The sequence below is a fragment of the Pteropus medius genome, unplaced genomic scaffold (assembly GCF_902729225.1).
Source record: "Pteropus medius unplaced genomic scaffold, Ma_sr-lr_union100, whole genome shotgun sequence".
NCBI classification, from domain to species: domain Eukaryota; kingdom Metazoa; phylum Chordata; class Mammalia; order Chiroptera; family Pteropodidae; genus Pteropus; species Pteropus medius.
Window position 1 is genome coordinate 704,591 of NW_024350921.1, and position 27,448 is coordinate 732,038.

A 27,448-nucleotide genomic window follows, 5' to 3' on the forward strand; every position below is an offset into this window, starting at 1 on the left:
CTTTAGAAATAGAAGCTGTGCCCAGGACTGCAGCCTAAGTTCAAATCCATACTGACTTAGAACCCTAGGGCTATACACCTGGAAGGTATAATAGAGCCCTCAGCAGCCCAACCCTTGCATTTCAGAGATGAAGAAACTGTAACCTAGATTACGCAAATGGCTTAGTGGCTTGCCCAAGATCACATAGCTAGTTAATAGAGTGAAGTGGGCTTTGGATATGTGTGTGTGTGCACGCATGCGTGTGTGTATGTGTGCGCACGCACATGTGTGCATTTATGATTGTGTGTGTTTATGTGTTAACATTCTTCCGTAACATGGATGTGCACACAGCCTTATTTGTTTCCATTAGATAAAGTTGCACACCTTTCTGGTATGGTAACTGGTGTTAGCTAAATTGTTGACTGATCCCAGAAAGTTCTTGTGCCGTGTGCTGGACCTTTAACAGGAGTTAGTCGGAATGCAGACAGGGAAGTTCTGACTTCTCACTCAGGTCTGCCAGCTGTATGTTCCTGAGAGAGTTACTTACCTCCCTGAGTTTTTGAGTCTGCTTCTGCAAATTGCTGACGAGAGTGACCACTTGTCGAGTGCTTTCCCTTTGCCAACCGACTCTCTGTTAACTTCTTTTTATATCGCATTCCATCTGACCCTCCTGTGATGCATGCCAGGCCACAGCCATTTTATTGATCAGCAGACTGAGCCTCACAGAGGCCATATAACCTGTCTGCTGTCACTGAACCGTCCAGCTGGCACGAACTCTACAGCCCACGTGTTTTCCATGGTACTCCCCTGTGTGGGCTCCCTATATCTGAAGACTGTTGGGAGGTGCAGATAGATTTCTTCTCAGCTGCCTCCTGGGGTAGAATCGAACCAATGAGTGGAGCTTGTGGGGGGACACATTTGCATTGCAAAATGACAGAGAAGTTTCTGATCACGAGTGCTTCTCAAGACTGGAAGTGTCCATCTTATGAGGGGTAGTTTGGCCAGCTGTGGAGAATGCTGCGTTTGGGAAGACTGGTCAGATGGGCTGCCAAGCTTAATGATTTCTGGAGCCCTCTCCAGCTCCAGGTCTGGTGATTCCACAGAGCAGAGAATCAATATCAAGACTGAGGATAGTGTAGACCCAGGTTTACGCCCTACTTTGTCATTCCAATGGCTCTATGGCCTTGGGGTAAATTGCTTAATCTGTCTGAGTCTATTTCTATTGTTTCATGTTTATAATAGGGATGAGTTTTGCTCTTTGGAGTTGTTCAGAGCAATGAGTCGTCTTCCATGAATGTCAGGTTGGGAGATTGAAGCTTAGTGGATTAGTACTCTGGGTGCCAAAGGCCTCTTGGGTACTGCTCCTATGTCAGTCACTTTGGAGAAAGACAGCAACTGTTCTGAGCTAGCAGGATGGTCTCATGGGGCAGGTGGGGGGTGGGGTGGTTAGTCTTGGAGGGCCTGATGCAGGAGGAAAGTGAAGGAAGTGTCTTTGGTTGATGGTCCAGCCTGCTGAATGACTCAGGCTTACTGGGAGTGCAGTATAAACAGAAGGTTTGAGTAAGTGGGAAGATGAGTTGAGTTAATTTACTGAAACTCTAAGTCAATGGTTTTTGGGGAAGAAGTTGGTCAAGTTCAAAAGGTTTGATAGGGCAGGAGTGGTTTTAGAGGGATGAGACACATATTGGTAGAAAGTAAAATTATAAAGAAAGTGTGTAGCCCTTGCTGGAGCCAAGTCTTTGCCTCTGTAGCTCTTCTCCTTTGACAGTGAGCCCAGTGTGGCCCAATGCCCAATTCTGCCAAAGATGAGTCTTCCTACACCACGGCTTCCAGTAAGCAATCTGTCTCCCCAGGCTGCACCACGGTCAAGGACATCGAGATGCTGTCATTCTGACATGACCATTGGCCATGCAGACCAGAAACAGTCCCATCATGCTGCTCTGAACTCCTTTAATTCTGGAGAGGGGGTGGTGAACTAGCTTCTCTCTTTTCTAAACAAGAGAAATAATTTGTGGACAACTCATCGAGGGTTCTGCTTTGAACCAGGACAATTTTCAACAAAAGCTGCCTCAAACCTGGTCAGATATTTCACTAGAGGGTCTACTTGCCAAACTCTTACCCGTCTGTGCTTTCCACACATTGAGTTCAAGTTACTTTTAATTTTGCTGCAGCTTTGAATTTTACAAAATTCCCAAGTTTAATTTCGATATAAAAACTTATTTTCCCCATGGCTTTCACAAGGTTTTGTACCATGTGCCCAAAGCATGTTTGGGTTTTTAGGAATTTATTTCACAAGCTAGAGGTGACTAAGTAATATGCCTAAGGCCCAACGGATGTTTGACTTTGTTAATATTTAGGATCTGTCACCTTGCTTTTGTTTATGGATGGCTGTACCACGTGACTCAGAGTTTAGAGACTCAGCTGCCTGAAAACTTCCAGAAATGAGGTGAGGATAGAAATAAAGAAAAGTTTCTGGGTAAATTAAGACACACACACACACACACAAACGCATGGGAGCTGGGGGAGAGAATTTTTCAAAACTAAATTAAAAGGTTAGGTAATTTGTACCATCCATGAGCAGGAGGCAGACACCTGGGCATCGAAGGCAGGTAAGCGGTTACCTGGGCCTTAGTGAGGCTACCAGGGAGAATGGGGCCCAGTCCCTGTCTGGCTCAGTGCTGTGTCATCAACTCTTTCTACCTTACTATGTTCTTCTTCTTCCTTTAACTCTTCACACATTTTTTTGTCCCCCCTTCTTATTTATTTATTTTTTTTAATTTCTGGCCCTGCTTTTTCATCTTGTTCCTCCGTTCTTACATTGAGTGTGGTAAAACACGGTTATTTGACACACATAAAGAATGATAGACTTGTAACTCAAAAACTTGTAATCATCTGCCCTTAAAATTTCTTTCTTCCAGCAGAAATGTCAAATTATCCGTAATTCAAAGAAAATAGGGCAGGAGAAAAGTGTTTTGCTGCAAACCTCTGCAAGACCAATTCTTTATCCTCTGGGTCTGCTAAAGGGAGACTTACTGTTTCCCGCATGCTGGCAATTTCGGTTCCAACCTTTGATTATTGTTTTGATTATTGAAAATGGTCACTGCTGTGTGTTTGTGCTTGAATTGTCTGAAGCCACTTCCTGGAAAGGTCACAGCAAAGCAGCTATTTTGCCAAAGTCCATGGGAAGAAGCCAGGACAATTTTCTTGGCTGGGGAGCCTGGGTGCGTGCAGGGGTGGGTGGGGAGTGGCCGTTACTTGAGGGGGGCAACATTTTAGAATTTTGTTTTACTGGAACAGGGTCCTTGTTGAAACATCTCTACTTCTCACCCTGAGCAGATGTGCGATTTTGAGAAGAGGATAAACGTTCAACTCACTTTGATCACTTGAAAAAGAAAGCGATAGGACTAGATTTCTCTGATTCTTCCAGCTCTGTAGCTCTGTGAAGCTTCAGCTAGTATCTGCCCCTGGATGGATGCAGCCTGACTTTCTGGTTTAAAAAGAATTTCATACGTGATCAAAACCTTCACATAATCTGAGGCTAAGCCTGAACCTGAGTCTTGTCGGGGTGGGGAGAGGGATTCCTTTTATTCACGGGGAGGCTGCACAGCTCCTCTTGCCTTTCAAATGACCTTTTAGAGTTAATCAGCAGAAACGATTGAGTACCAGAAAGAGGACCAGTGAGAACACAACACTCTGTGGCCCAAGATGGTGGCTGCAATCCAGCCATCAGATCCACACTGAGCCAGCAGAAAGGAAGACTAGTGGAAACTTTTAAGTAGCCTTCCCAGGAAGATCAAACATTTCCACTTACATTTCATTGGCCCAAATTTTGTCATGTTGCCACTCCTAGTTGCAAGAGAGGATGGGAAATGTAGTCTTTGTGTGGGGTGCTGATGCACTTAGTTAAGAGTCAGGGGTTCAATTATTGGATAAGTGGAGAGAACAGATATTGGAGGTGGAAACTAGTAACATCTGTCACAGAAACTATATTTTTAAAGACTAAGGCCTATGGAATCACCAGTCCTGGGATTTCATCCCCTGCTTACTAGTTATAAGATATTAACCTCTTTAATCTCTTCTATTATATCATCTGTGAAACTGGCATGATAGTCACATCATGGGGTTAAAATGAAAGAACAAATGTTCAGTGTTTAGCAAAGTAGCTGTCACTATTATATTAGTTCCTATATTAGCATCTTCGACTTCATTCATTTATGGTATTGATTATACCTGGTGTATCTAACTTCTACTTCTTTTGAAACCTTACTGGGGAAGTACAGTTGGGGACATGATAAGCTAAGTGTGTGTTCAAAAGGGACAAAGCAACTTGGTCAATGTCGATTTGACTTTTATGCTAACGAGTGGCCTGGTGACCCTGAGGGTGGGAATAGAGATAAAGTTACAGGAAATATTCGTGTTTCAGAAACATGTGAAGGGTAAGACCAAGTAGATGCAGGATGAGCTTAGAGGAGGCAGCCCTGGGGCAGATACCCAGCTCCAGGGAGAGTCTCAGGTCCTTCACTGCTTGGCCCTGGCCTTATACCACTACAGGGGGAGTTCAGACTGCGGCTCTGAGCCCATGCTCTCAGCTGATGAGGGAAGATTCCTGGAGTGCAAGGATCACTTCCTCAGTTTGCCAACCCTGGCATGGCCAGTTAAGAGCCACCTGGCTTTATTGTGAGCCATTCAGAATGATATGTGTTCCAGGAACAAGGAACAAGCCAAACTCCTTCAAGGAAGTAGGGGAGGGATAGTGGTAGGGATTTTTTTTCTGGATTTACTCATCACTCTCAAATTTTAATCATAAATACTTTTAAAAATCATAAATACTTTAAATCATCAATATTCCCTGGTACCTGCTGGGACTGGGCACTGTGTAGACCATGAAGGCTGTGAATAAGACCGGTCCTCTGTCTTCAAGGCTGTCTCCATCCATGGAGAGCCAGACAAGAATAGGTGTGGTAGATAGCACGATTGCTCTCATTTCTTCTCCCTCCTTGTGTAACTTCACAGCTCCTCCTACTAGAGGTAGGGGCACTTCCCCACCCCACTGATAGCAGGTTTGGCCACATGACTTGCTTTGGCCAATGGAATGTAGGCTAACAAGAGTGAGCTAGTTCTGAGCAAGGCCTTAAGTACTTTTGCTCACATTGCTTGCATTTGCCATCACATGAAAAGATCATCTCCCAAGAAGTCACTGGTCCAAAGAGGGCAAGAGACACGTGGAGCTGACTTCATCCCAGCTGAAGCTTAGAGCCAAGCCTAACCCAGCCTAAGCTAGGTCAGCCAACTTCCATCTGACCCACAGACTCGTGAGCAAGAATAAAAGATTGTTGTTTTATGCCATTTGGTTTGGGGGTGGTTTCTTTGCAGTATTATTGTGACAATGGCTAGTCCATATAACAGGCAATTTTGATATAGTATGAGAGGGACCGATGAGAGAGATACAGAGGTACTTGACCAGCTTGTGGAGGTTCATGGGGAGGAATGCTTCATAAACTTGTGTATGTTATTCACTTTTTGGACCTCATTTTGCTTTTTCTCTGGGATGCTCTAGACCAGAGAGTTAGCAGTCTGTAGAATCCCTCAGCATATGTCGGAATTGCATGTAAAGTAAAAGTTAATCCACAATGACTATAGCAACAGATATCTGACAAAGAAAATATGAAGATCATTTGACTTCTAGTGCTTTATTTACTCATTCATTCATTTATTCAACAAATAGGATTTAGGGATGTAACTGTGAATAAAATAAAGTAGGATGCTAGTGCACATGAAGCTTACATTCTAGAGAGGGACATGGCTCATGGTGAATGCCACAGAGATCGAAGGAGCAAGAGAGGAAAATATGGAGTATTGGGGTAGGAGGGTGGTGCGATTTTGCACAGGAAGGTCAGAGAAGACCTCACCAAGAGTGATGTTTGAGGAAATACCTGAAAGAACTGAGGATAGAGCAGGGGACTTAGCTGGGGAAAGGTCATCTCAGGCCGAGGGGCAGGGAGCGATGGGGTACACTTCAAGAGGGAGAGACACTTAGGATATGGAACTCCTATTCCAAGATAGTTAGTAAGTGCTGTTACTAATGATGTTAGGCATGTTCAGTGAATATAACCGTAGAAGAGCAAATCCAACAATTTTGAGTTTTCTTACTAAACGAAAAGGCTTCCATCATCAGGTGAAGCCTGCAGAACCAGCCCCTGGGACAATATTCAAGAGATCCTCTCTTGAGGTATCTGTGGTTCCTGGTGACCCCTCTGTTTCTCCCTCTAGGTTACAGGGTGGTAGGCCTGAGATCTCCACTTCCTCAGTCCTCTGGAAGTTGTCGGGAACAATGTTCTTCTTGAACCTGTTGATAGTGGGTGTCTCTGCCTTCACCATTCAGCCCGAGGAACGCACAGGTGAGAAGTGACTCTTTCATACGAAAGGGGCTTGCTTGCAGCTTCTCTGGGGAAAGCGGGTGTTTACCTAGGGAGGTTTAGTTTTTATCAAAAACAAGGTGTGGTTACCAGAGAGGAAGAGGGTGTGGGAGAGGGCAAATAGGTAAAGGGGGTCAAACATCTGGTGACGAAAGGAAACTAGACTTTGGGTGGTGAGCACTCAATAGAGCACGCAGGTGTTGAATGATAATGCCGCACACCTGAAATTTATATAATGTTACTGACTCGTAACGTTACCTCAATAAAATAATTAAAAAGATGAGATGCAAATAAGAAATCAAAGAATTTTAAAAAAGCAAGGTATAACTATTCATGCCTTGGTGAGTGACAACTGCTTCCGCTGGCCCATGTCTTCCGTTGCCTGGTTCCTGCTCTGGCATCCGCCATTCCTGCCAAAGGAGTGAACCAAAGAAGTGGCAATTTTGTCCTTGATAAAAGGTGCCTTTGGATTTTAACTACGTGTCCCAACAACTAAGCTTTTTTTCTTTTTTTCTTTTTTCTTTTTTGTATCTGAACTTAGTCAGATATACTTTAATGATAAAGAAGTGAAAAATAGGGCCAAAATTTTTATTTTTTTCATCACTGTGTGAACCTGATTTAACTTTCCTAACAAAACGTAAATTGTAATTGATAGCAGCCCTAAGCTTGTTATTTGAGAGTTTTGAAGCCATTATAACAGGAGGGGATAATAGGGTCCCTAGGGTATAGGACGCTTTGTTAAGGGACACACTGTGTTCTCAGATGTGCCCATCAAAGGGAGGTTTTGGATCCAAAACCTGACTGTGTTCTCTCTGTCTTTCAGTGCCTTCAGGAAACTGCCAATTTCGTGGCAAGCATTTCAAAACCACCTTTGGGGTGGAAGGGGAGCCAGTGGTCCTGAGGTGCCCCCAGGTGCGGTATTGGTTGGGGGCCTCGGCTAGCCCCCACGTCAACCTGACATGGCGGAAAAATGATTCTGCTGGGATGGCCCCAGGAGGAGAAGAGACACAAGTACGGGTCGAGGATGGTGCTCTCTGGATTGTGCCAGCCTTGCAGGGGAACTCTGGCACCTACATTTGCACCGTCAGGTAAGCCCTTCTGGGATGAGGGTGGGGTGAGGGCTCCTTGAAGAACGGACTCTCTCACAGTTCTTTGGTGACCTGGATTTCAAAATCCATTGTACAGATGAGAATCTATCTTCTGTCCTCTTCACTGCTCCTGAAATACCTCCCACCGACAGCCTTTCCCCAGACGTACTCAGGGCTCCCTCTTCCTTCATTCAAGCCTTTGCTCAAATGTCAACTCTTTAATAGCTTTCTCTAGAACGGCACTCCTGTCACACGATCTCTTTGCCCTGCTGTTATTTTTCTTCACCTGATTTTACAATAGCTATAAATGCATAGTTTTTCTTTCCTTTCTAGTGCAAAAACATCCTATTTTTTCCTAAGGAGCACTACTAGGGAAAATTAATAGTGCGGTAGAAAAAGAATGGAATTTGGAGTCAGGAGAACGTGGATGTGAATCTGAACCCTCTCATTTTTCACTTGACAATTATAGGCCTCCGTTTTCTCCTCTGTAAAGAGGTTTGTGCAGAGGGTTCTGCGAAACCATAGCATGAGAAACATCTAGTGTGGGGAGCACCATAGCAGGTGGTCAATATATGTAAAGAAATTCTCTTTCTTTCCCAAAGGCAATACTTATTGATTACTGAAAATCAGGGGGACAAGGGCTGAGTCACGTTTGTCTTAAAGTTTGTTTTTATACTTGAATTAAAAGAAAGGTACCTAATACCCTTATTTTATGTTCTGCTCTTATAGAACAGATCTGGAATTGAGGGGCTGTGGAAATCCAACTGTGGGTCAAGCCTTAGGAGCATGTGGGACAGTTTACTGGGCTGAGCTCTAAAATTCTCTTCCAGTCTAAGACTGGAGTTCAGATCCCATGAGAATCACCAGCAGTCGCCACAATACCCTTTGGCATTTGCAGTCATAGGACATGAAACTGCTGTGTTCCTGTGATTTTCATAATCTCATGATCTAGAGCCCACATGGCTCTTCTGTCAGTCTGGGTGGAAAAGGTTATGAGCCCGAATCAAACATCCCCTAGATCTCAGTGGCTGCAAACAACAAAGGCTTATTTATCACACATGCAGTGAGCCCAAGATGGCTGGGCAGACGCGCAGGGACCCAGGCCGAAGGATCAGTCATTATTTCAAATGTTGGTCACTGTGCCAAAAGGAGACACACTTGGGGGTGGGAGTGGGGGCACCTCTCCTGGCTATTAAGACTTTGGTGTAGCAGTGACACACAGGCAACTCACTGACTACTGTCATGTAACTCCACCCACCCACAGTGGGGCCACCGTGTGCTAAGGACGGGAGAACTGGGCTGACTTGGTGAACGGCACTAACAACTACGCCCTTTTGCGGTGGGGAATATGCGTGGTCTTCAAATTACTCCTCACTCCTCTTTCTTTTGGGTTATTTTCGTGGAGTACCTTGCTCACGGGGAAGACCAGATCGATAATGTGAACAGGTCTGTAACTCTTGGTATGTCTAGTAAGCTTGGTTTCTGGGTTCTGGAGATATTGCCCTGATTTAAGGGTATTCTCAGAACTCTAAAGGGCTTCCAACCTTGGTTTGATCTCTTAGTAGCTACACGGCCTTAGAAAATCACTTAATTTCTGTATACCTAATTTTCCTCATGTAAAAATGATATACTAATAATTTCTAACTCATAGTGTTGGAGATTAAATGAAATAATGTGTGCTGAGCACCCAGAACATGCCTGGCAGGCACCTCCTCAGTACGAGGACCTGCCAGGAAGACTACTGTCAGGTGTGTACTGTTCTTTTGATTTGTCCTCATTCGCATCTCTGCGACTTGCCGCAAGATTATGCATTTTTCAGGGTTATAGTTAACCTTTTGCATTTCTTTGTGCATAAAATGTTTGTTCATCTCCTTTTTCTGTCCATCAACCAGATATAGAATATAATATAGATATTGATTTATATATTTGAATTAATTCTTTTAGCAGTCAGGTAGAAAGCTTTTTTCTCTTCTTTCATATATAGTTTTCACATTTCGTTTTTTCTTTGGATATAGACTGTTTTCCATTTTGCTATGCAAGTTCTTGCCCCTCTGTGCCCTCTTATATAACACACATTCTCATTGTCTTTGTTGATGTCCTGTGTTTCTTAAGTAGCCAGGAACTGAGTGAGATACTTATATTTTCGTCTTTCTACTTAAGAGTTTTAAATAATATCCTCTGTCCTTTTCTTTATTTGGAGACAGTAGCTTTTAGAAAACAATTCCTTTATTTGGATACAGTTTCCTGGACCAGGAAGTTGGAACGTTTGCTCAAGGAGCCCCAGAATCTGTAAGGGGTTAGGCCCTTTCAAAGAGGATGTGGGGATGTTCTAGTGGCTCTCGATGGGGTTAAAATTCAGTTTAAAAGGCTAAATATGTCACAATTATGCTATCATGCTTTTTTTTCTTCCAAGTATTCAAAAGGATCAGGAACAGAAGTATTGCAATAGTAATCAAAAAAAAAATGCAGAATGCAGAATTTAATAGGATTGGAGAATTGTTCTTAATTTCATTTAGTTTTACTCTTATTTTGCCTTGCCATTTATTATCTTTTTTTCCCCCCTTTTAAATCAGAAATGCCTCTTACTGTGACGAAATGTCCATTGAGCTCAGGGTTTTTAAGAAGACAGAAGCTTCCCTGACTTTCATCTCATACCCACAAATTCTTACCTTGTCAACTTCTGGGTCATTAGTTTGCCCTGAACTGAGTGAATTCACCCGTAACAAAACTGACATGAAGATTCACTGGTACAAGGTACATCTTTAAAAATTGCCATTTAATTAAAATGTGTTTTACTAGTCATAGGAAAGATATAAAATACCCATTCTGAAAATAACACGTTCACTTATATAAATATATTTATATATTAAACCAGTTAATTAAAAAAGGGCCAGGATAAATATGTTCTATAAATAGACATCAATTCTTATATTCTTTTTTCATATTTGACCACTCACAATATAAAATGAATCCAGTAAGTAACAACTGAAGAAATTCACTTTTTACTCTGTCATTTGTTTATTAAAATTTAGAAAAGAATGTTGGTTTACTTGATAACTTTACACACATCGTAACAGAGTTTTTAAAAAGCACATGATAACTAACCTTTGGGTTACATGGAAGGGGTACATGGAAACACAAATTTGTTGTCTTGCCTGGTTGAATCATCAGGTCCTACATGCAGACCAGGACGGGGCGGACCACAGCCTGTGGCCAAACTCACCACCTGTTTTTACACAGCTCATAAACTAAGGATAGCTTTTACTTTTTTAAGTGGTTAAAAAAATTAAAAGAAGAATAACATTTTATGATATGTGAAGTTACGTAAAACTCAAATTTCTGGGTCTATAAATAAAGTTTTACTGGGACATGGCCACGTTCATTTATTTTCATGCTTTCACATTGTAGTGGCAGAGTTGGGTAGCTGGACAGAAACCATGTGGACTGTAAGCCTACAATACTTACCATCGATCTGGCCCTTTACGGAAACCGCTGATATAGACCATAGATTGATATTGGAAAGTACAGTCATTTGTTTAATCATTAATAAAAATTAACCCCTTGATCAAGAATTAGGTGCATTTAAAAACTTACAGGGAAATAATAAGACAAGTATGTAGCACTATGCACTCACATGTTTACTGCAGCGTTGTTTATAAACAGGTAGTAGAAACAAGAAAATGTTCACATTAGCGATTGGATAAACTAATTTTCTCTCATGGGCACAGTAGGAAGATGAGATAATTTTATATGTATTTACATGGAAAGAAAAATACAATATTGTTGTAGTTTTTAAAAGACTTTAAATGGTGTATGTTGTATTCTCCATTTATGTAAAATATGGTAACATGTATTTAAAAATCTGTATGAATGTACATTGAAATGCTAAAAACATGTTTGGGGGACAAAGAAGAACTTATTTCCTACTTTTTATAAGTCAGTATTATATATTATATATACATTTGACTTTATACTATTTTGCTGATTAGCAAAAGCTGTAAAGATATTTCCACTGTGTAAAAGAAAAAAATGAGGAACTTCCTTTCATTTAAGAAATATATGTTATTCCTCAATCTATATAAACCTAACTTTTCGATATAATCTCAATGAACATTATTATCTATAATTTTGTCATAATTATTAAAATGTACCTCTTTAGAAAAAAAAAAGAATAGGTTAGCCAGTTGACTGGTATTGTAACTTCAAGATATAGATAAGATATCAATTTAAGGTTGGAAACTTTTAAACAATTTTCTGAAAGTAGAGCAAAGTAACTAGCTCCCGTGAATCAGCCAGTTCAATTATGGAATGAATTCTCTCTTGGTTTAGGAATTGTGTAAAGGGCACACGTGAGAGGTTGAACCCTTTGAGGAAAGAGCATGAGATCTGGAGTTGGCCAGTGTTGGCTTAAAACCCTGTTGCCTTATTGACTTGCCGTGTGGCCCTTGGCCAGGTTATTTCATCTCTTGGACCTGCTTCCTCCATAGAGTAATAAGTAGCTGTTCCTACTGGCTCAGATTGTTTGGAACATTAACTGGAATACTGTGTATGAAGCACCTAGTGCAGGGCCTGACACATAAATGGGACTCAATAAATACGGGTGGACAGGGATATAGTGGTGGCACTTTAATAAGGTCTGTTCCCTTCCTAAGAATGCCAATGATTACCGAGCACGTACTATGTACAAGTCTATTCTAAACTGGCTGATATGCAGCCCAGTGAAGCAGGGACTGTTACTACCTCTACAGATTAGGAAATAGAGATACACAAATGTAAGGAACCTAAGGCCATGCAGCTGGTCGGTGGTGAAGCCAAAACCCTAACCCAGGAGGGCCCATAACACTGCCAAGCGAGGCAACCCTGGTGGCTCACGGGCCTAGGGAGAACTGTGTAGTGCTGAGTCCTATTTGGCTTTTTTCACATTTGACCACTCATGTTAGGAACAATAAAATCTCTCCTTTTAATGAAATATATTGTAAAGTAAAATGTGTGGCAAGCAAACTCTTCCTGTTATGTCTGTGTTCCCATCTGGAGTAAGAATCTGAGATGACTCAAGGTTATATTTGACTATTGCAAGCTTTCGGTCATCGTGGTTTTGAAAGAGATGCCCCTGAGAACATTTTGTGCTCATTAGGGTGTTTTCTTAAACCCCATTCAGCTTTTTCTGTGTTGTGGGAGGCCTTGATTTTGAGGGTTCTATTCTGCAGAACCCACGGTATCTTTCTTTTGTCCATATGAAAGTGTGGCCTCGTTTCTCACATTCGTTTTTTTCTTACAATTTTTTCTCCATCTCTACTGAGTCCTAAATTTGAAATAATTTTTAAGGTAATTACAGCATTGTGTTCTAAGTCACCATGACTATGTAATAGTACTCTTCCCGGCGATTCTTCTAAGATCTATAGGAAGCCGTTAGGCCATAAATATATCTGTATTTTAAATGGCTTGCTTTGTCAAAGAAGAGCGGTCCCCCCCCATTGTGCTTAAGTAAATATGCTTTAAACACTGTGGTTAAACAAATCTAGCAATTTTGTTTCATAGGTTAACAAACTCCGTCTCCTAAAAATAGAGTTAAAAGTTTATCCAAAGCACAACATTCTCAAAGTAAGTAACAGGGAAAATTCAACATTGATAAAATCGATGCCATTCGTAGCTTTTGAGATATAAATTAGTATATATCGTGTAACTTCGAACAACGTTTTCCCTTAAGGATTCTGTCCTTTTGGATCAAGCCAACGAGAAGTTTCTAAGTGTGCAAGGGACGACACGCTTACTCATACACAATGTGTCTGTGGAGGACGGGGGCTATTACAGCTGTGTTGTGGCATTTGCCCACAACGGCACGCTATACAACGTCACTAGGAACATCAAACTCCGCATCAACAGTAAGTGTTCGCGACCAAGGTACCCCTCCACCCTGCCGTCAATAACAAGCACTGAAAGGACAAACTAGGGTCCACATAGAATTTCTTGAATGTCTTTGGTAGGAGAGGAAAACAGATATGTCAACTTTCTTAAAACAGCAGACTAATAAGACATGCGTGTGCCACCTTGGAATGTAGAAAGAAAGGTGTTACTTTGCGGAAAGGCGGACCAACCCCTGGGTGGTTGATAGGTTTCAAGTCTGAGGCTAAAGGCGCCACTAGAGGGAGCCAAACACCGTCACACTTGGAGAACTGGGCCTCCAGGGCCAGCCACCCCAGATGGTTGCCGTAACATTACGTGTAATTCTAGGATACTAGGATTTTATTGGGTTTTTCAGTTAGAAGGCTATGCATTGGCATCCAGAGAAACTGCCCTTTTTTGGTCCTCTCCAAGGCATATCTAGTTGCCTTGAAACCAGGATTATAAGTAGTGAGTGCCCTTTTTGGTTTAAATGATTCCTACTTGAAAATAATGTTGTGAACAGTATTGATTAGTGTTTAATATTTGTTCAACACCTACTACGTGCTGGACATCAACCTTGGTGCAAGGGCCATTAAAGTGTTTAAGCCCTGGACTCTGACCTGGGGAGTAGGCCACTTTTTATTAAATACTGAATAACTATATAATTGGAGTCTATTAAGGGCATTCCAGAGAGCTTTGGAAATATATTAAGGTTAAATAATTGGCCCATGAGGAGAAAAGACTAACTTTTTTTCTTGGAGAATCCAGAGATGCAATTTTACTACGGGAAACTTCGTGTCTCCCATAAACTGAAATCTCTACTTTAGATTTCTTTTACTGTCTTGTGGCGATTTGTTTATCTCAACTCCCTGGTTCCCCTTAGTGGGTCACTGTGACTTCCTATGACTTTGCAGGGGTCCATAATTATCCTGTTTATGTGATACTGCACAGGAGCACCAGGGGGCGGCTGACGCACATATTACCCTACGGTGTGTTGTGATCACACTGCGTCTCAGGGATCCTTGCACCAGCAGTAGCCGTATCACCTGGGTGCCGGTTAGACAAACAAAATCTCAGGCCCTGTCCCAGATCTACTAAATTAGAAACTGGGCCCAGGGCAGCGAAGCACTCTGTGGTTGACAGGCCCCCCAGGTGATGCCGAGTCCTCAAGTTTGAGACCCATTGATGCATCAAGTCCTTGAAGCGTCCGTCTCCTCTCTCTGTTGCCCCCACCTCTGAAAAGCAGCCGTGTGAAGGAGAGGATCCTGGTCACAGTCTAGAAGCCACTTGCACTTTGGGCTCTACTGTGAGGCTGCCTGATGCTTATTCGTGTCAGGGTTTGGAAAGCTCTTAGTGGAAGAAGTGAGGACAGAGCAAGCAGTTATGGAGCAAGCAACGCTTTGCCTATCCTCAACCCGTCTTTTTTGCTGTAATTCAGGTACCCTATTTCTTCAAGTTGATTGGGGAGTTGAGTTCTGATTCCTAGGATGTCCGCCTCTGCCTCCCTCAAAGAGTTAGTTCCTCAGTTAACAAGGCAGTGGCCGACCTGGTCATGCTATCGCTCAGTGTAGGATGGGCATTACAAACAAGTTGTTCTCAAGCCCCCGTGATTCTTTTTTTTTTTTTTTTTTTTGAGGTTACTCATCAGTATTCCGTGGCAAACACTTGGGGAGGTGAGGATGGAGTAGAGGGAAATATTTTAGGGCAAGCAGACTGTGGGGTAAAACCTATTAAGAATTCACTGGGGAAGCCAGGGAGGGGAATGGTTAATTGTTAATCATAGAGCAAAGAACATCTATGAGTGGAATGTGTGTTAACTGTGGCTTCTTCCAGTAATCTCTCTTCTGGGAAAGGCATTGACCCAGGATACTCAGTTGTGGAGAGCCTGTTTCCTTTGCCAGAAAAAGGTCAAATCCCACAATGACTGGCCGTATTGTCAAGGATAACTCAGTTAGTTAGCCAAACAATGGCCCTTGGACCTCAGCTTGAAATGCAGGCTTTCGTAATTGAATCTCTTTCCCACATCTTTCTCAGAAAAAGAAGAGGAGACGGTTCCTGTGATCATCTCCCCCCACCAGACCATTTTAGCTTCTCTGGGTAAGGCCTGCAAGGATGTGTAACCCACAGTGGGGCCTGAGACGCCAAAGCCACGGGGCCCCGGGACGCCTTTGTCTGTGACCGCGCCTGTGCCTTTGGGTGCAGTGTTCCTGGGTGGGGAGCCTAGAAGCCCAGCGTGAGAGGCTGAAATAACAAATGTCAGGGAACACTTCCCTGCACCAAATGTTGTTAGAAATGGCATCGTTTGAAGCAGGTTTATCTTGTTTCATGAAAACTCTACCTACAAAAATTTAATGTAAGAATCTGAACCTTTTGGGAGCCATTACTTACTGTGGGAAAGGTCTAAAGACATAATTCCCATTCAGAGCCAGCTTCTGGAGTATGTTTAGAAGAATTCACTTTATCAAGACGTGGCTGACGCTCAGCATTTCCCTAAGACTCCATGTGAAAAGGAGGCCAACCCAGCCACTGCTAGGCCCTCAGAGACTGTCTCTTGTTGCTAAAATAACTGGTCAGCTGGTGGGGTGATTGAAATGATTGATAAGGCTTTCCGTTTTTCTCCCCATTGTGCCACAGGCCATCAGGGCTAGCGTGCACTTTTTGGTTGAACATTACTTTGTCTTGTGAGATGCCATCGAGCCCGACAAGCAACCCTGTAGGAAGGTCTTCTTTCTCCCATTTTCCAGAAGGAAAAGCTGCCCGGGGCATCCTGGTGGCTCACAGAAGTGCAAAAAGCTGCCTGGGTCAGACCCTGCTTCAGACTCAGGCCCGTGTGTCTGCGAAGCCTGTATCATATTGGGGTTTATTTTTGTATAATGGTTTTTAGGTCTTATGCTCATTATTAAACTATGGCTGCAGAGTCCTATCTATCTATCTTCCCACCTACCTGTCTATCTCTTAATTTCTTCTGTTTATGTTGGGCTTATTATTTTAAATTTTAATTGGTGGTCATAGAGCAGTTCTCGGTGTTCCCCAGCTGAGTGGAGGTGAGTTTCCCACCCTGTTGCTTTGAAGCCACTGACGTAAGTGGCAGAGTCACACAAGGCGGGATTCAATGGGTTGCGTTTGGCTGAGAAATCTTTCAGGTCCTCAGGAGTGATAAAGGAAGGAGAAGAGCTGGCATTCTGAGCCAGGGTGGGGCTAGATGCGTTAAAAGACACACCACAGGGAGGCATAAGCACCTATGAGGAAGAAATATATGGAAAGAATGTATTCATTACCCCCCCGCCCCCGCCTTCTCTTCTTTGATAACTTAAAAAACATGCTCACAGTGACTGAGGCAGGGACACCGGCTACATCACGGTGCACAACTACAGAAGGAACCATTTATATACAATACATGGCTTGTTAAAGGGTTAATTCTAAACCAACATGATCTGGGAATGGAGAGTTGCCAGGGGAAACAGAGAGGTGAGACCAGCAATAGGCTAAGAGCAAGAATCCATGTATTAATCTGGATTTTTTGGGCTTGAGTAGGATCAATTGTGGAAGAAGGCAGCTGCTGAATTCTGAATGCCCTGTAGGAGCCAAGGGGCCTTGGGGAAGCCCATTTGGGTTTTCATCTACCATGAAGACCAGTTGAAGGAACTGGAGACACTGGATAAAAACTGATGCTCTATGTGAAGGGACTTGTTGGAGGGAACAAGTTTCCTTCTAAGAAAAGAATTGGCTGGTGAGGAGTGTTTGAGGAGATGGCTAAGGACTCCCCTACAAAATTCAGATTTTGACACAAGGGGCTGGGGCGACCCCTGTTCCCCAGCTGGTTCTGACATTCAGTCTGCTGTGTCTTGCCATCCACAGGGTCAAGACTGACAATCCCGTGCAAGGTGTTTCTGGGAGCTGGCGCATGCTCGACCACCGTGCTGTGGTGGATGGCCAATAACACCAACATAGAGAGCGCCTACCAGGAAGGCCGTGTGACTGAGGGGCAGCGCCTGTAAGTGGATGAAGGTGTTTGTCAGCTTAGAGGTGTCTTCCAGGTGGAGCTGTTGTGAGACCTCCATCGGCATTTTTTTTCAGAGACCACGTCATATCCAATCTGGGGATGTGAAACACATGCCTCTTTCAAAATAATTTTTCTATTCTAAACTATTTGATTTTTAGAATTAAAAAATAAAATTGAAATTTGCTAAGAATTAGCAGTAGTTCTTGAGAGTCAGACTTTTCATGTAAGAGTTGAGTTGCAGTCAGCTACTTGGCAATGAGGTTGCATTTCCAAGTGTTTGATCAAACATTTATTTCTTGATTGTTGTAGTTAAGAAAAATACTTTGAAGTTAATTTATTTCCATTTCGCACTCTGCAACCTGAGTGTCAAACATTTTCACAAACCCTTAAAAGTAAACTTAGCCACAGTATCTGAGAGCCTCTTCTGTTTCTCAGGGAAGTCTGGGCTGCCACAGGCTCTAAGGAATGTTACTATAAAAAGATAGAATTCTGTTCTCGTAAACATTCATCTCTGGAGAACGTTTTCTCAATCTGAATGTAGAACAATCATACCTTGTAAATGGGAACCATTTGTGTATGAGGAAGGGAGACCATTCAATGTTCTAAATTATAAAGTACAGATTTTAAAAATTATAGTTTCAATACTCAGAACTAGCCTGAAATTTGACTTGCCAAAGTTTGTCTTCTTTGAAAGACCTATCAAAAAGATCTTTCTGGATGCAATTGGGCGGATAAAAATTATGTACGATTAGCACAATTGTTTGCTTGCAAGTCCTCATTGCAAAACTAAAGTGCCCATGTCAGCTTACTCATACTATCCATTTACTTAAAGGAGCCTATTTCCCACCCATAGATTAAAAAAAACAGTCCTAGTGGATCCATATCAATGACATTTTTATTTATGCTAATACATAGTAGTAAAGCATCTTCAGATTCCTATAGCATTACAAATGGCAGTTAATCTGCCGAGAATTATTCTCCCTGGCCTGTCTGCAGCCCTGTGCTCTGAACTTACTTCCAGAATGAGAGTTGACACTGGAGATGATGGGAGGACACTGCTGGAAGCTGGATTCCTGGAAACTCCCTAGCCTTCAATATGCAAGTTTCCCCAAAGCATACATTTCTCTTCCCACTATTGGTTCTTTGTTCATCAAGGGCCTTAAGAAATGAAATTTTCCATGGTCCAAAGCAGGTTCTCCTTGTAACATGTGTCTTATTACGGTGACTAACAGGCTTAGAAATTCTCTCAAACAAGTAACAAATACAATGGCAAGTGGTCATAGCTTTCTGAATCTTGAAATCAATGTAAGTACAATGGATCCTTCTAATTGAGAATTTTTGGATGTCTGCGATGGAAAGACAAGCTTGCGTTTGATGCATCGTGTTTAAGTAAATATTTCCTCACTCAGGGAATACTCAGAAAATAATGAGAACTACGTTGAAGTGCCACTGATTTTCAATCCAGTCATAAGAGAGGATTTGAACACGGATTTTAAATGTGTTGTTCATAATACACTGAGTTTTCAGATGCTGCATACCACAGTCAAAGAAGGTATGTATTTTGGGGACATTAAAGGGGAAAACAACATGTTGACTGTTCTGTGAATGCTGAACAAGGCTACTAGTTCTCCAGATGATTATTTAGCAAGTCCCTTTCATTTCCTATCAGTAGAGCACTAAGAGCATATTTTATGATTGTTTTGGTTGGGTGGTGGCTGGCCTTGGGAGATTATATTCACATAGAAGTTTAAATAGCAAGTTGGTTTCAGAAAAGAGAAAATAATTCTGAGGTAAACTCTAAGAAGGGGTTTCGAAAAAGAGAAAATAATTCTGAGGTAAACTCTAAGAAGCCCTGCGACCCCAGGTGGTTCTACGTGGATTGGCAGGATCAGCTGTCCTTTATGATCCTCCAGGAGGGTGGGAGGTTCTTCACCCCCAAATTAAGAAACCTATCTTCCAAGAGCCAGAGACTGAGAGATATCCAGGGCTCAGGGCAGCTTTAGGCTTCAAGTCATCAGTTAACAGGAAATACAGTACAAGACAAATCAACCCAGTGTTCATATAAGGACGTTTAAAAAATGAAGGAAAGACAAACCCACATTATCATTTTGACCAAATCAATGCCTTAATGTTTAAGCACTGAGCAGGAGAGGGATACACAGGTAATGTGATCCATTGGCAGCCCAAGAGCCAAGCCAAAGTCATCCCCAGCTGGAATCCCATTGTGCCTTCTGGGCAGTCTGCAGCAACCAAATAAATACAAATTGCTCCACGTTCTCCATGTTTGCTGGGGAGGCAGCTGCAGATATCTTTCTAATTGGAAAGCTGAGGATTTTGTGAGGCCTCAGGGCAGAGAATGACAACACTACACAACTTTTCTGCAAAAAGAAGTTTGTGCACTACCAGCATTACTCACTTGTTGAAAATACAAATCTCTGGGCACACTCCAGATCTACCCAGTCACATTCTCCTGGGGTGAGGCCAGGGATTGCAACTGAGCAGGCTGTTTTCATACTAAAGTTTGGGCCCCTTGTCCTAGGACGCATATGCAAATGCTGATGGCTCAGATATGTGGTGGCGGTTCAGTCTTGGAAATGGAGGAGTCCACAGAGGACAGAATCCACTGTTGGGTTTCAGAATAGTGACCAAAAGGAACCTGCGGTTTGTGTGGGCCTGATGCTGGGAACCTTTAAACATTTCTATAGCACGAGCCGTGTCTCTGCGTGTCTTTGCTGGATTGGCCATGACAGAGTGTAGAAAGCACAGCTGAAAGGCTTTCACCGGGACCGACAGGTGCATTCAAATGGCTGCTCAGAATATTAAAGCTTCACTCATTTTAAGACTCATGGGATTGTGAGGTATAAGAATCACTCGGAGAAAATCGTCTGAGGTTGTGTTGATTCCTGGTGCCTAGACAGACTATGATGAGCTTAAACATATGGCCACATTATCAAGTTGTCTATTAACGCAATATTCTTGTGTTTGCTTGTTAATTTTTTATTTGTAGTCTCTTCCTATATTTTCATAACACAGAGAATCCGAGGAGTAGAATATAAAATAGTTGGGCCCATACAATAACCTCGACACCTGAAGCTCCCTTTTTCAAAGTTTGTTTTCTTTTCCTTTGTTGCTTTATTGAACCTTGACGACATATCTCCTTGTTGGAAAAGGGCAAACGGTACCCTGGCCATGTCACAATTGGCTTGTTGAGACCTAAGCAGGCAACCTTGTACTGCACACTATTTCCTGGGTGGAACGAAGTTAGACCCTTGACACCTGCCGCCTCCTCAACTCTGTGTTGTTTGTTGCTGATGGATTTTTGGTCAATTTTGCTTGTTTCCCTAATGCCACAGACATCATTCTCAAATGTCTTTGATCTTGGTGTCAGGGACACACTTTCTAAAAATCAATGCACATGTTTTAGGAAAAACAAACTCCAATGGCTTTCTTTCCTTTAAACCGGCACTGCACTGTCCTATTGGGTGGCGAGAGTACATTTGATCCCTGACGTGACTTTGTTCTTCCTACAGCCTCCACATTCTCCTGGGAGATTGCACTGGCTCCCCTTTCACTGGTCCTCTTCGTTTTGGGGGGAATATGGATGCACAGATGGTATAAACACAGAACTGGAAAAGCATATGGTTTGACAGCGTTAAAGACTGGCCATCAAGACTTTCAATTCTATCCAAGTAACATAAAGGAAATAAAATAATTCAAATACAAATGCTGTTCTTACTTATGGAAGTGGGTGAGGGACCCTGTTCTTTTCCTCAGTTTTTCAACATAGCAGCTGCATTTATCGTGGATTTGTAGGAAAAAACTGAAGAACTAATTAAAGTTTATTCTGAAACTGAATGACAGAAACAAATATGGGTTGGGAAAGTAGCTCTGTGAAACTTGTGACCTATTTAAAAGAGTGAGGTACCCTTAGACCTGAATAAGAGGTAAAAGCTTCTAAAAACTTATTCATCATTTAACAAAAAATATATTAAAAGTCTATTTGGCTACTATGCTCTATGGCAGGTGTTATAGATACAGAGATAGTTAAGACATAATTTGTCTTTCCGGGAAGATGCAATTTCATTTTGAGATTGGTAAGAATGGTTTAGGAATGCAAAAGAAAAAGAATCAGCAAGAATTGGTGAACTTTTTTCAAAAGGATGATCCCCCAAATAGCAATGAAAATAGAGTAGACTTTCAGGAAAATACACATTAGAACATATTAGTGAACTGAGAAATAGCCTCACCTCTATAAACAAAGCTTCTGAAAATAAAGAGAAAAGCAGGGCATTGAGATAATTGCATATGCATTGGGAAAAAAATAACCAGAGCCTCTTATATCATACACCAAGAATAAAATCCAATTAAATTATTTTAAAAAATCAAATTTCAGGAAAACTAGCATGGCTCACTCCTTCTCCCACTCAAGTCTTTGCTCCAATGTGACCTTCCCAGAGGCCCTTCTGAATAGCACCTCTTTCCATTTCTCCTACCCCTGTACTCTGCTTGGGGGCATTTCAGCACTTATCACCACCACCCCTTCCATTATATATTTTCTTGCTTATTTTCTGTCTGCTTTTTCCACTGGAGTTGGGGCTCCATGAGGACAGAGATGTTATTTTGGTCATAGCTGTATCTCTACTACCTTAAATCATGACTGCCCTACATTGGCATTTAGTAAATATTTGTAGAATAGATGAAAATGAGATGAATTCTCTTGTGTTCATTACCAACAGAAAAATCACCAGAATAAGAGATTGACAGGCTTCACGATGTTACAATTTCTGCATGACAAAATAATAAAAGCAAAATGTAAAGGAAATTGTGTCAGTCAAGTTTGAGGAATTAATAACTATGACACGATAACCCTGATAAATGAAAGAACGTGAGCAGGAAATTTGCAGAAGAAACACATATGAAAGAACCAGGGGAAATGATTGGTTTCAGTAATAATCAGAGATATAATAAATTAAAGCAACGCTGAGACACCAAAGCACTCACACACTATCAAGTTTTAAAAGGTGATATTCAAGGTCATTTTCAAACAGTCACTCTCACACCGCGTAATTTCATTTATAATTTTGTACTGGGAAATAAAAAGGCAATTTGTATCAAGCCAGTGGGGTGCTGGGTCCAGCTTGCACCTTCATGCAAGAGCCAAGCGTGTCATCTCATCCCAGGTCAGTTTTGAGATTTCATGTCGGTAGCTTAAAATCAGCCACTGTTGGAGCATTTACAGCATAGAAATAGGCAAATGCCACAGGTCAGCCCTCCTCTCCCCAGCACACCACTAACGAGGGTCATAGAAATGCCCAGTAATGCTACTTCTAGGAATTAATCTCAGAAAATAATTCAATAAAGGAAATGATTAGACATATGAAACGGTTCAATGCAACTGCATGAATGCGATGATGAAAAATTACACATCAATGATGAATTATAATTATCAAGAATGTGAGACCAAAATATTTGTAATGTTAAGGAAACATTCTACATTGTTTTATGCAATTTACATAGTGACAACAATAGTAAAATTTGTTTGCGGCTGGAAAAGGAGGAAAAAAGCAAGGATTTTAAAGACAGATTTCTTGGGTTCAATTCAAGCTCTATCATGCGGTGCCTCAGTGATCCTGGGCAAGTTCTTCGATCTCATAGTACATCAGTCTTCTCATCTGAAAAATGAGGATAATACCAGGAATGATCTCAGAGTGCTAGCATTTAATAATCAAAGACAGAGGAGGAATATACAGGAGTAAAACAGTTGTATTGTTTCGACCTAAGGTAGACAAACTACAGCTTTCTGCCCAAATCCAGCCTGCCCTGTTTCTGTGAATTCAGTTTTATTAGAGACCAGCCAGGCCTATTTGTTTACGTATCATCCACGCTCCTTTTGCCCTTTGAAGGCAGAGCTGAGTAGTTGAGACAGCAAAGTCTGAAATCCTTACTATCTGGCTCTTTACAGAAAATGTTCGCTGACTGATGGTTTAGACCAAGGAAATTATGGGCAGTTTTTGACTCCTTTATAATTTCCCATTTAGTGTCTTCTCTCCCTTTCGTCATCTGTTTTCTAAGCATATAAAAATGGAGAGAGAAGTAAAAATGGGCAGGCAGAGAACTTTTAGCATTGAATCAGGAACTTAAACTGTGAAGGAGGTGGAAACAAGGTTTGAGAAAAAGCAAGAGGTGAGGACTTTGCAAACAGTGGCTCTGGGTACTTGTGCCCTTTCCGGATCTCCTGGCTTGGGTGCCGTATAGCTTTCATCTCTCTTCCTTCCTGGGGCTCCTCCTGCAGTGCCCCACCTGCAGATTTTGGCAGTTTCAGCAATGACCTAGAAAAGAAGCTGACTGCCGCCAATGACTCTCTAGATGCTCCGTTGACTGCACCCCTTATGCATTTTCTCCCCTGAGCAATTCAGAAGTGTGGGGTCATCCTGTTAGGAATAATAGGAGATGCTGGGGAATTTCAGACACCGGATTTATGATAATATCAAGGAATACACGTGATATTGGGATTGTTACATTTTGAAAGAAGAGTTGTTATCTTTCTAGGAGGCATACGGAAATATTTATGAATCATAGTTGAGATTTGCTCAAAGTAACCCCGGGTTGGGTGGGAGTATAGGTGAAATAAGATTGGCCAGGTGTTGACACTGGTGATGGGTGATGGGGGTTCCTTATACCATTCTCTCTCTGTTTGTGCATATTTAAAATTTCCATAATACAGAGGAAAAATACAACATAGAAACAACCCAACTACCACTAAGCAAGAGAATGAGTACATAAACTGAGATACAATAGCTCAGTGGGATTGTATGCAGTGGCGAGAATGAACAAACTACAGCTACACGTGATTCTGTGGATGAATCTCAGAGATATATTACTGAGTAAATAATACATCTCGCAAATGCATGATACCCTTTTATATAAAGTGGAAAAAAACCCAAACTAAACCCTATCTACCTATCTATCTACATACACACATACATCTCTATATATGTATATCTATATTTAAGAGCACATATGAGATAAAACTATATTTTAACAATATACAGATGCATGTATGTATATTTAAAAGGCACACATGTGATTGTAAGAGTTTAAAATTGTCTATATTTTAAGAAAGCAAGAGAATGAGAAACCCAAGATTCAAGATTGTGAATACATCGGGTGACAAGTAGGGGACCAGGATGAGTTAGGAATATGTAAGTTTCATTGAGTTCTACATCTCATGTTGACTAGTGGATTGTTATTGTTTATTATGAAAGAGATTAAGAAACAGGGCACTCATGGGCCAATGAAGAGTGTGTGTCTTGAACCAAGGATTCTGACTAATCTGATTCTGTGCACCGGAGTCCAAATTAAATAAATGAAAAGCAAAAAGGTGGTTTCTTTCCTTAATGTGGCTGATCTCATCCATTTTATGTTGGTTCTATTGATTTAATTTTCTAAAGGTGATTTTTTTATGACCCCCAAATTCAGGGAGGATGGGGCAATAAATGGAGTTTGACAGCTTCACACTATATGCACTGCCCATAGGAAAAACAAGCCCTGTGTTATCAAACACCACCTCCCCAAGAACTAACCGAAGATGACAGGGGACACAAGTGACAGGCACCAACAGTAACTTATGGACTAAAAAATAAAATTGATGTCTCAAGTATTTTGTATGCTATGGGAATATACAGGGGCTATTCAGAGAGGACAGGATTGTATCCCAATGGTAGGACCCTCCAGAGCAGAACTATTCTTGCTTGTCATTGTATCCCCAGCACCTAGCATGATGCCCTGCCACCTAGGAGGGGCTTAGGAAGCATTCGCTCTGCTGAATGGATAGATAAACTGTATGTTCTTTGAGTTTTCCCAGGACTCACTAACCTCTGTGGACAAATGGAAGCCCAACGGTGGCACTCTTCCGAGTTTCCTTGCTACTCCCAAACTCGCACTGGCTATTTTCATGACTCCCACCAATAGTTTGCTTGGACGCATACATGGTCCTCGTATTTTGATTTTCTTGTTCTTGTCATCCCCACCCACTGGCATCTGCCACCCATGTGCTCCTCATTGCTGCCACTGGCCTCCTGGAGAGCACTGTCACCCCATAGAGGGCACTGTTATGGAGTGTCCGCTTGCCACCCTGGGCTGCAGCCTCAGTCACCCTGGAGCCAGGAGCCGCCCTGTACACTCACCGAGCTCCCTCTTCTGTGGCTCCCGTGGTCACCCAGAGGCCACAGTGGTGGTGGTGGGCCTGCAGCCTCTTTCCCACGGGGCTCAGCCACAAAGTGTGTCTCTGTCCTGACGTGCCTGCTGAAACCACTTCCTCATTCTTCTTCAGGCAAAGCAAACCAAAGCAAGGCAAAACAAAGCCTCCTGCAAAGAAACTCCCTAAGGTGCTGCCCACTGGTTCTTTAGAAATGGCCCAGCCCACAGTTACCAGGCCAAGGCCTTTGGCTACGTGGGGTTAGAAGCTACCCAGCCAGCTGTCAGGGCAGGGGAGAGGAAACTTTCCATGTGGGAAGAAAAGAGCAAGAAAGAAGAGGAAATCAACATCTAAACATCTGTGATGTGCAAAAGTTCGTATGTTTTACTCAATTTCACCCTCAAAAAAAAAAAAGGCGAATATTGTAACCCACATTTTAGAGATGAAGAAATAGAGGGTTGCTTACTTGGGGTATTACATCCTGGAGAGTGTGGCTTAGATGTGCAGCAGTATAGGGCTTTGTGACACCACATTCCAGAACTCAGCACAGCTGGAGAACAGCTGGCCCCGCTGGGGTGAGGCCCTGGCGAGAGCACAGGATGGGACAGAGCATGTGTCTGCTTTCCTGGGGGCAGCCTGGCTGCCGAGGAGGCCAGCTGCATACGTCCAGTTCCTCTCCAGACTCACCAAAGTTGCTTCTGGAATCTGCGAGGAGACAAGAAGGACTCTAATGAGGGTCCATCCACAGGGAAGGAAGCACTGAGGAGAGGACCCAAATGTCTCTCTCCCTTATAGTAAGGGAGTTCTGATTCTCTCAGCTTGCAAGACCCCAACCAGCTGGTGGCCAGCCCGGGGTGGGTATGCGCAGCCAATCAGCATGGTCCCTCTCACCTTCCTGAGGCTGCTCGCCCAGGAGACTCAGGAACAGCTTCCAGGATATTTCTGAATCTGCTGGTGGGCAACAAAGACTTAGCTCCAGAAGGCTCAGAAATGATTCAGAACGGTATGTGAATTAAATTCGCTGCAAAACCGTGTTATACTCAAGACTGAAAATTCACTCTAATGAATTTCTTGTCCCAGACGACTGTTTTAAAATGTGCATTTTATTATTATTCAGGTATAGTGAGGCCAAAAGATCAGGAAATGACTGTCACTGAAAAGATAGTTCGTTACTTGTGGGTAACAAGGGCACGCCGCGCCACACCACGCAGGGCCACATGGGGAAGCACCAGAGCGGGTTGAGAGGCAGAGGGACTGAGGGGAATGTATGGGCCTTTATTGTGCTTTATGTGGAAGAAATGTGCGAGGCAGTGAAACAGGCTCGGAGTTGGGAATTCGAATGATTTCGGCTGGTCCTCATTATCTGGTGCTTGGCTTAGGGCAGGTGGATAGTGGCTTAGAGGAGGTACTTGAGGCTTGGGCTCTGGATTAGTTGATTTGCATCTGACAAGTGTGCTCTAGGAATTGGTTAGCTCTGGGGGAAGACAGCGTGACAGTCACTTTAGGGTCAGCAAGGCCTAGAGGTCCAAGTGTCAGAAACATTTGGTTAATACAATTATTGTCCAGCCTTGTCTGACACAGCTCATCAGAAATTCTGCAAGAAAATTAAATGAAGAATCAACAAAAGAGATATGCTCTCAATTTTATTTCGTTTTATTATTTTGCAAGGATAATCTCGAATATCCTTTAGCAAGCATAGTCATGATGGTCAGGCACTCACCACAAATCTGGCAAGTGTTAGCAGGAGAAGGTGGGTGTTACATAGAAACATGGCCTTGTATTTGTAGCCTTGGCAATATCCAAAAAAGATGTAAAAAAATATTCTGTAGTCTAAATTTGATTTTAAGCCCTTTCCCATTATCAAGTTCCTAAGGCAGACATT

General features: G+C 42.4%; 1 protein-coding gene and 1 long non-coding RNA gene across 5 annotated transcripts in view; one reads left to right on the plus strand and one right to left on the minus strand.

Moving 5' to 3' along the window:
• IL1R2 (interleukin 1 receptor type 2) overlaps nt 1-21,093 on the plus strand; it is a 29,333-nt gene extending 8,240 nt beyond the window's left edge. Inside the window, exons 1-9 of one of the 4 annotated variants that reach the window (XM_039840100.1) lie at nt 2,505-2,588; nt 6,250-6,377; nt 7,219-7,483; nt 10,057-10,237; nt 13,191-13,365; nt 15,401-15,463; nt 17,225-17,360; nt 18,779-18,921; nt 20,900-21,093. In XM_039840100.1, the coding sequence (XP_039696034.1) occupies nt 6,311-6,377; nt 7,219-7,483; nt 10,057-10,237; nt 13,191-13,365; nt 15,401-15,463; nt 17,225-17,360; nt 18,779-18,921; nt 20,900-21,081 (1,212 nt within the window). In that variant the 5' untranslated portion in view covers nt 2,505-2,588; nt 6,250-6,310 and the 3' untranslated portion in view covers nt 21,082-21,093. Of the gene's footprint in view, nt 1-2,504; nt 2,589-5,143; nt 5,292-6,249; nt 6,378-7,218; nt 7,484-10,056; nt 10,238-13,190; nt 13,366-15,400; nt 15,464-17,224; nt 17,361-18,778; nt 18,922-20,899 lie in introns of those variants that run through there. The other 3 variants (XM_039840098.1, XM_039840097.1, XM_039840096.1) reach the window with 3 other exon arrangements.
• Nucleotides 21,094-22,376: 1,283 nt separating this feature from the next.
• On the minus strand, nt 22,377-25,731 carry LOC120584448 (uncharacterized). Its single transcript, XR_005648036.1, has 2 exons — nt 25,556-25,731; nt 22,377-23,041 (listed from the first exon to the last, which is right to left on the minus strand). It is a non-coding gene; the product is annotated as an uncharacterized LOC120584448 (long non-coding RNA).
• Nucleotides 25,732-27,448: the final 1,717 nt, after the last annotated feature.